We start from the raw sequence: 9,409 nt of genomic DNA, 5'->3' as shown, positions 1-9,409 counted from the left end.
TTTACAATTGTTTTCCCTGCAATGGTTGAATTAGCCCAAGCCACAGGTTTAGGTGTTGCCGATGAGGTAAAAGGAGTACTCGCAGATGTTCTACTGAAGGGGGAACAATTTCTTGAAACGTAAGTTTTATTCACATGTAGATAATTTCTTATTTTGTGCATTAGTAAAATAAATATGGCTATGGAAAAACTATAATGAAAGCAGGAACGTGACGTGCACATCTCAAAGGTGATGCTCGAGCAGTAGAATAGCTATTCCATGTTAAAAGTAATTAACATAAAAGCACACATTTGTAGGGAAGGAGACGTAAATGATTACCAGTGCTATCCTCCATTACTGTCGTTCCTAGAAGCTTTACCATCCACACGTAACATCGATAGAGAAATCATACTAAAGAGCATGAACCAGGATGGCTCTTTGTTTCACTCGCCCTCTGCAACAGCTTATGCTTTCATGGCTACAGGAGAGAGAAAGTGCAAAGAATACCTCGAGAGACTTGTTCGAAGATGTCCTCGCGGAGGTTTGTTTTTTTATAAAATTTGAAGAAGAAAATGATAAATTTGAATGAGTATAAATGTTCGAAGAGAACAGGGGTAGAGTCAGTTCCTCCATGTGATTAGGAGAAGAAGGTCTTGAATGGTCAGGTCGGTGGAGTCAGAATTTCTGTCCACAGGCTGGTTTGTTAATTGTTGGGTTGAAAGAACCTTTAATTTCACGTACATATATGTGGTCTTAAACCTTTAATTTCTGTCCACAGGCTGGTTTGTTAATTGTTTTGTGTGCTTGCAGTTCCGCCAATGTATCCAATGGATGAAGAGCTCATAAAGCTTAGTTTGGTAAATCAAGTTACGAGGTTAGGATTGGCTGAGCATTTTAGTGGAGAGATTGAAGTGATTTTGTCAGAGGCTTACAGGTAATTAATAATAATTATACTTACTTTTTACTCTTTCGAGTGAAAATTCCTATTAAGAATCTTCCAAATTGATTATTGTCATGAACTGACATTGCTAGCTCTCTCTTCTTCTTTTTTTAAAAAAAATTGTGGTTGAAATATTTTAGGAGGTACAAGAGGCCACAAACAAGAGTTGGTAATTTCAAACCAGCAAAGTTATACAAAGACTCTTTAGCCTTCCGACTCTTGCGGATGCATGGCTACGATATAACTCCATGTACTCTCTCTCTCTCTCTCTCAAATTATCAGTAAAAAATTTTTTTTTTTAAAATCAATCGAGGAGCAAAATATAAGCAATAAACTGCTATGTATAAATCCCTGAAAGATCCAACCAAAAAACAAGGGGATCCAAAAATTATATATATATATATATATACACACACACGCGTGACTATTATAAAATTAGTACTTGCATAAATATGGTCATGACGGTATTGCTTTATTTTCTCTATGATATAGGTATACGATATTTCTATACGTATTTATGTAGTAAGGGTAATGCTTTTGCAGGGAGCTTCTGTTGGTTTGTGCATGATGAAGAAATCTTGGCTCATATAGAAAGAAACAATGGATATTTCATGAGTGCAATGCTCAACATTTACAGAGCTACAGATCTTATGTTTTCAGGAGAAAATGAACTGAAGGTGGCAAGATCATTTGCAAGGAAATTGCTTGAGAAAAACATGAGAAGGAGATGTGAACAAGATGGTCTTCTAGAGATGCCAAGCTTTCATGAAGTGGTAATTATTTGTTCGCCCTTCCTGTTTTGACCCAAACTTTTTTAAGATTAAACAACAAACCAAAATAAATTAAATGCAAGGCTTTCAATATCTTTTACTGCCTTTTTTTTTCATCTTATATGAACTTTTTTTCATTTTTTATCCAAATTTTTATATGCTTGAATTTTAATACTTGTTGAAACGACTGATTAATCCAATTTTTTTTGAGAAAAGACAAATAATTTTTTGACACGCTAATCACACCCCTTGGTGTTTGCCTTATTGACATAACATGTGATAGTATTATCCAAAATTGTCCTATATTAACAAATTCACCTTTTTTTATTATAGAATAAATAATAAAAATATTTCAATTCTGTCCCAAAAAAAAGTTCTTTTAGTAGTAAAAATAAAAAGTTATTTATAAATTTTACAATATTTTTTTTTTATCAAAACAGCTCCTATGATGGGTAAAAAAAAAGTCATTTTGACTCACACTATATAAGACTTGTTAGTTTTTTTTTACTTTATATTATCATCAATGGTGAATATTTAGACATAAGTTCTTTTGACTGATTGGATGACGTATTTGGGCAAATAATTGTTTCTTGGAATGATGTCGGTGAAACGCACATAGAAACCAATGAGGGTTATTTCTCATATGTGAGTAGGGTATCTGTCATCAAGGCAAACTGTCGGTGAAATTTACCCCCAATCAAAATGTCAAATTACTGCTCTTGTCTGTACATAAATTAAATTATATCTAGGTAAATACTGTAGAATGCCCCAGCAAATATTGCACTGAGACAACCAAATCTCTGTGGTCCAGTACTTGAAAATTAAAAATTCCAAAGTCAATGAATTTAAAAAAAAAAAAAAAAACAATTCATGTAAGAAAGATTGCGCCTATCAAATGGAAATCTTGACCCACCCCAGACTTTGAATAATTTTCCAAGTCAATGAATCCCAACAAAAAAAAAATGGGCCATGTAAGAAAGACTCTGCCCATCGGAAGGAGTGACGAAGCAAAAAGGTCTTTAATTTGCACCTTTGTGTGAAATGATCCGAAGACGAGTTTCGGCTGTACATTTCGGCTCTCCTTGTGACACTCACTTTCGTCCCCACCCCTATCAATATTAATGATCCGAAAACGAAACGGAAGCAGATGACGCAACGAAATTGAAGCATATAATCGGTCGTCAATAATGACTCGTACGTTCAAGTTTATTACCTACACGGTACATCAATAAAATTTTTCTTTATTTCTTCGGGACAAAAACAACATTACGAACACTTACATGCACATATATACACAAACACTTGCGTGCACACACTTAATCCTCACTCAAGTATATTGTGATACCAATTATATTGAACCGATGAAACCGTGTGTGGCCATTATTGAACAGGTTGAGCATGAGTTAAGTCTTCCATGGATTGCTCGATTGGATCATCTTGACCATAGATTTTGGATTGAAGCAAATCATGTCGATGCTCTTTGGATTGCAAAGGCCTCCTTCTTTAGGTAATTTTCACTTAAAATTCATGACTCAAGCTCATTATTAAGGAAAATAACTGTTGTACCTGTTTTTGAGTTATGGTTCAAGAGCAGTTAATAATTAATTTTTCCTGTTATTATGGTAAAATGACATCAAGAATACACTTCTAACATCCAATAAAAACTTACAAAAAAATACTAGGTTATCATGTCTTCATAATGACAAGCTAATGAAACTAGCTGTGGAGAACTACAAGCTTCGGCAATCGATCTATCAAAGAGAACTCGAAGAAGTGACAAGGTATGCATGTTTTACTACTAAACATTGTGTAGCATTGTACACTGATTTGATATACACCAAATATACACAGGATCGCGTGAAATTCATCTTGAGGTCCCACACAAGTAATCAAAGTCATTCAATTTATTTAAAACATGTTTTTTAAAAACAGCTCATTCAAGTGTCGGCATAACTTGATCAATTTTTGTCTCTGAATTCGCATGTCGAAAAACTAAATGGAATCGATCAAGCTTTTATGCTCTTTCCAATATTCCAAATGAGCTGATTTTTTGTCGGGACCGTCAAAATCCTTTTGCAAAACAAACTGAACGGCTTCGATCATTAATGTGGAACCCTAAATTGGGTCCCACGCAATTTGGTGTATATTTTGTATGAACCAAATTGTGTATTCATAGTTGGGTTTGTACGAAAAATAGATATAAGCAATCACCTAGACAACTTCCATATAAATTGATTTTCACTCAATTTGGATTTACCATCCGAAAACGAAAATCTACCAAACATACTCTTAACACCACCTACACGTGTTGGGACCTTCACTCCCGTCCCAACATAGTGCAGTGGATTTTTATACAGACAAAAGTGTGGTGTGACAAGAAAATACTGTTTGACGAAGCACCATACTTGCACTTCCATTTTGAGCACCCAAAAATTAAAGAACCTACCGAAGGCACTTTAACTTCAATTTTCCCTTCGTAAGAGCAAGTACACCAGAGTCTGTAAACCCCCGAAACAAACTACTTTACCTATCTAAAGGGAGACCAGGTTGCAGCAGATTAGGTAAAGAGGAAGGCAAAATCTATTTTGCTACAGTTATTAGCTTCTTTTACCTAAGCACTATTCACAAGGTATTCTATATTTTATTGTTTCCCCTCTCTCTCTCTCTCTCTCTCAACAGCTCCTCGCCCTTTCACTTTGTGAACTTGTATTTTAATAAAAAATTGTATTTTAATAGATGGGTAGGTAAAATAGATAATGTTGATGTAGTTATGAAAGAAAAAGTTGATAGCTAAAGTAATATTATAAACTGTTCATAAAGTAATATACCTATTCATTAGTAAACTTGCTCAAATCTCATTCTAAATATTCTATGGGTCATGGGTGTACGCATAGGTGGTCCAAGGAGTGGGGGCTCAGTGAGATGGGTTTTGGTAGGGAGAAAACGACGTATTGTTACTTTGCTGTAGCCGCCAGCGGTTCTCTGCCACGTGGTTCAGCTGCTCGATTGATAGTTGCAAAAAGTGCCATACTTATTACGGTAGCAGATGATTTTTTTGACATGAAAGGTTCACTTGACGACTTGCGAAGCTTGAACGAGGCAGTACAAAGGTACAACAATCACTTTTCAAAAAATACAGTAGAAGAAAAAGACTTGACAAAAATACACTTGCAATGGAGTGGCGTTAATAAAAAAGGGAGTGCCAAAATCAACAGCCTTGACAAAATCAGTAGCCTTGATTTTTAAGGGAGAAAGCTATGGTATACAGGATATACCGTATCTTTTAATTATGACAATTTGTGATTTTTATTATGCCAATTTTTGGTTTTCCAATTTATATTTATGATACTAGTTACGATTTGTACTTAAAAATTAATCTGTTCAACAAGTCATTAGCAAGTTACCCATAATTAAAAAATATTTTTATAATGTAACAATAATTATTCGTACCAGAATTCATAATACTTATACCCCAATCAAATATATGTGTTCAAGATCACAAATTAAATAATGCTATCCACAAATGTTATAACAATACCATAAAGGAAAATGTTAGGGATAAATCAATGTGTCATACTCCAATCATACTTCTCTCACATGCATGTATGGGAATTCCACAGTAAATGCTAGGAACCTGCTACGGACCCACACGTATGTAACAGGAGTGTGGTTGAGATGTGACAAATTGATATATCTCTAGCATCTCCCCACCATAAATTGACGTTATTTTACTACAATGGGTTATACGAAAAAATCTTTGACATGTATGATATTTCGTAACAAAATCAAAATATGTCGTACCAAAATCAATAATTGTTATGCCCAAGCAAAAAATATGTGTAAAATACCACAAATTATATAAAATTACCTCAATTGTTATAACAACACCAAAAATTATCATTTTGTTACCACAACGTATCGTATCAAAAGAAAACATGTCATATACCACAAATTATATGACATAATCACAATTGTTATGACAATATCAAAAATTGACATTTTCTTACCACAACGTGTCGTACCAAAGGAAATCGATTAAAATATTCCATAACAAGACCACAATGTCATACTACAATCAACAATAGTTATACCCAAGCAAAATACATGTCTGAAAATCACAAATTCAGTAACAATACCATAGATTGTCGTTACCTTAACACACAATGTGTTGTACGAAATTTAAACTAATTATTTTTAATTTCTGCCACATTATTTTTCAAATTTTAAAATTCTTGCCATGTTATCTTAATTTCCAATTCCATCCATATTATTTTTTGAAATTTTAATTTTTCTCTATACAATACCTCAAAAATTTAAACTAAAAATAAAATTCTCGCTCAAATTTTTCATCGAAGAAATTCACCAAAAGTAAGTACTATACCCAAAATTTCGAATACAACTACAATTCTCTCTTAAAATATTTCTCCAAATCAAATTCTCTCGCTCAAAAATTTAATCCGAAAAATCAAAATCCCTCCAATTTTTTGGGGAAAAATGAGAGTTCACTAAAAAATTAATTATCCAACAGTCTCAAGACAAAGATTTGGCTTCAACATTTCTGGTGAAATGGGTTGAGTATGACCGTCAAAAGTATGACCAATTTTAACTTAAGTTTTATTTTTTGATTTTTGGTTAGGATGATCGATCTAAACCGTTAGGATATTAAGTCTTACGATATTCAACATTGTTACTAAAATCAGAGATTATCGGATATTGACAACTACGTATCAGAAGACATTAAAGTTTAATAATGTCATGTTGATCAAATTGGACTAAAAAATTGATCATATCGAACAGTCTAACATTATTGGTTAATTAAATTAGTTTTAAATTATTTTATTATGTCATCACATTCATCAAACACCTTCCAACTTTATTATTTAACCATGCAAACGGTTCATATTGTTAGCTCATTATTGTAAAAATTAAATAACGTAAACATAGTGATCATAATTATTATTATAATATAATAATGGCATTGTTTGGTAAAAAAAATATTATTTTATGGTTTTTTTTTACTACTTATTAACATACGAGTGTCATACATAATTATGTGTTCAAATAGATATGAACATAATCAATAAATTACAACAATAAAAAATGTCAATTGTTTTCATAATTTTAAATTTAATAGTTTAGAAAGTAAAAAAAATATTCCTAAAAACCCAATTTCTAGTCCACCCAAATTGATATTGGACTGCATGTAAAAGCCCATTAAAGATAGAAGAGAGAGAAACTCAACAGGAGAGTGAGGAATGACTGGTTAGACAGATTGTCCTTTTTTTAATTAAAAAATTGAATGGTTAAGATTAGGGTATTTCAAATCCAAGGGAATGTATAGATGGTGCATACGGTATACATTGATTAAGGGATGTGTACCATAGGTCTTTCCATTTTTAAGAGGGTTTCGATTCTTTTCTGTCCAAATTTTGAACTAGTCAAGACAGTCTAAAATTGGACCATAAATTGGTATAATCAATTATTCAAATTTTCTCAGACACTTTTGTTGGTAAGAATTGAGATTCTTCTGAAAAAATCCGAACCATTAATTATAATAACGAACAATTCAGAGTTAGACTGTCCTTTTCGGTCCAAATTAAAGACAGAAGAGACCACGTGGTGGTACTCCCGAACTATTGTATAATTTCTCCAATTTCAGACCCAACAAAGAAATCTTAATGGCACTCTGCCTATACAATTTTTCAGAAGTTACAATTTTGATCCGGGTAAAATTAAAAGTACGTAGCACATTTCACCCCGAACTTTTTATGAGCAGATGGGATGGAAAAGGTTTATGTGGGCATGGTAGGATTATCTTTGAAGCTCTTGATGGCCTTGTGACTGATATTGCTAAGCAACACCTCCGTCAACAAGGAAGCGACATTATCGACAATCTTCGAGATATTGTAAGTACTTATGCGTACGATTTTACTTTATAATAAGTTGATCGGTAGTATCACGTCTTAAAATTTATAATGATATATGATCATATAAAAGTTACAATTTTCATAGAGATGTTACGTACTTTTCTGTTTGTGTACAAAGTAACTTTCCAAAAAATATTTTGTGTTTGACAGTGGCGGGAAACGTTTGGCTCATGGCTGGTGGAAACTACATGGAGCAACAACGGATACATACCATCCATGGAGGAATACCTTGAGACTGGCATGATTTCTATTGCCACCCACACAATGGTTCTTCCAGCTTCGTGTTTTTTCAACCCGAATTTACCAAACCACAAACTCAAACCATCCCGGTACAAACCAATCACCAAATCACTAATGGCTTCATCGCGATTATTGAACGACATTCAAAGCTACCAGGTATCCAAACGAGTTACTCCGGCCTGGAGAAATTTTTCTCCTCTATTCACATGATTAGTGGATTTCACGAATGAAACTTATTCGGGTTGAATAGCTAAAGTTTGAAAATAATATTAAATCCCATGGCCTAAATTGAGTGTCTGCTCTTGGGAGAGATTATTTAGTGCTCCTAGAGCACCGACGGATTGAGAGATGTTGCTAAGCGGGGGTGCTTGGTAGCGGTGCTGAGCGGTCAATCTGGCCGTTCATCTCGGCACGGACAGCTCGGATCTAATCCGAGCACATAAAAATCTTAACCGTCCGTTGCTCGGATTAAGATCCGAGCCGCCGATTACCGAGATGAACAGTCAGATCGACTGCTCGGCACCGCTGCCAAGCACCCCCGCTTGGTAGCATCCCCGGGTCCAGCACCACCACGTGGTTCAGTAACAGTAACTTTGAATCTACACCATATGCCACACTTTATGAAGTACGTATTTTGTTTTGCCTAAAAAGCTCACACCATTTGTGCATTGGCAGAAGGAGCAACTAGATGGGAAAACAAATCTTGTTTTGCTCCACCTAAAAGGCAATCCAAAGGCAGAGATTGAAGACTCAATTTCCTATGTCAAAGGGATGCTAGATGAGAAGAAAACAAAGTTATTGGAGCATGCTTTGATGGATTATGGCTCCAATGATTTGCCTAAACCATGCAAGCTTCTCCACTTATCATGCCTGAAAGTCTTTCACATGTTTTACAACTCTTCCAATCAATTCGACTCGGATACAGAACTATTTCACGACATTAAAAGAGGGATTTACATTCCTCCGGAGAATCCAGTCCCTAGACGAATTCTATCTCCTTCCAAAACGGAAACGAAATGTTCAAAAGTTAAGGCTCGTTTGATGGGCGAATCCGGATATCAAGGCGGCTGGAATTTCAATACTGGACAGAAATTTGCACGGAGTGCTACTCCAATACCTGTTGGGCGTGACAAAGTCATTATCCCACCGAAGTTCGGGTTGTGCTTTCCGGTGACAAAGGATTTCCAGTGGACTGCAGGGGTTAGAGGTAACTTCGGCAGAGCGTTTATCTTGGGAAGGGGCTATTAGTCTCTGACTCTCTGCAATGGGTTGAAGTTAGTGCTGGGTAGCGCTACTGAATTAAGGATGACTTGGGTACATCTGAGCAGCGATTTATGTTTCGATTATTTTTGTTGGCATCTTGTCAACAGTATTGTGTTTTTGATATATCGTTTGAATAAGCCTTTGCAAGTAACAACAGTAGAAGAGTCGTTGTACTCTTTGAAGGTCTCTCAATACACTTCTATGATCTTTATAATTAACGAAATTTTTCTTTGCGGTTCAAAAACATGAATCAACCCACCATTGAACTGTCCCACGCCATACATATACTT

At 34.8% G+C, this 9,409-nt stretch overlaps 2 protein-coding genes across 2 annotated transcripts; both read left to right on the top strand.

Moving 5' to 3' along the window:
- The first annotated feature begins 385 nt into the window (after positions 1-385).
- Positions 386-8,066, top strand: LOC131317266 ((E,E)-geranyllinalool synthase-like). The gene is made up of 9 exons (XM_058346828.1): positions 386-520; positions 790-913; positions 1,060-1,169; positions 1,463-1,692; positions 3,081-3,196; positions 3,372-3,470; positions 4,584-4,799; positions 7,466-7,595; positions 7,767-8,066. Exons 1-9 carry the CDS (start codon positions 400-402, stop codon positions 8,064-8,066), a joined length of 1,446 nt encoding a protein of 481 aa, XP_058202811.1. The 5' UTR covers positions 386-399.
- A 285-nt stretch (positions 8,067-8,351) lies between these two features.
- On the top strand, positions 8,352-9,368 carry LOC131317265 (S-linalool synthase-like). The gene is made up of 2 exons (XM_058346827.1): positions 8,352-8,401; positions 8,483-9,368. Exons 1-2 carry the CDS (start codon positions 8,352-8,354, stop codon positions 9,102-9,104), a joined length of 672 nt encoding a protein of 223 aa, XP_058202810.1. The 3' UTR covers positions 9,105-9,368.
- Positions 9,369-9,409: the final 41 nt, after the last annotated feature.

Source organism: Rhododendron vialii, chromosome 2a (genome assembly GCF_030253575.1).
Source record: "Rhododendron vialii isolate Sample 1 chromosome 2a, ASM3025357v1".
NCBI lineage: Eukaryota > Viridiplantae > Streptophyta > Magnoliopsida > Ericales > Ericaceae > Rhododendron > Rhododendron vialii.
The sequence above is the reverse complement of the archived record's forward strand: the minus strand, read 5'-3'. Positions and strand labels throughout refer to the sequence as shown.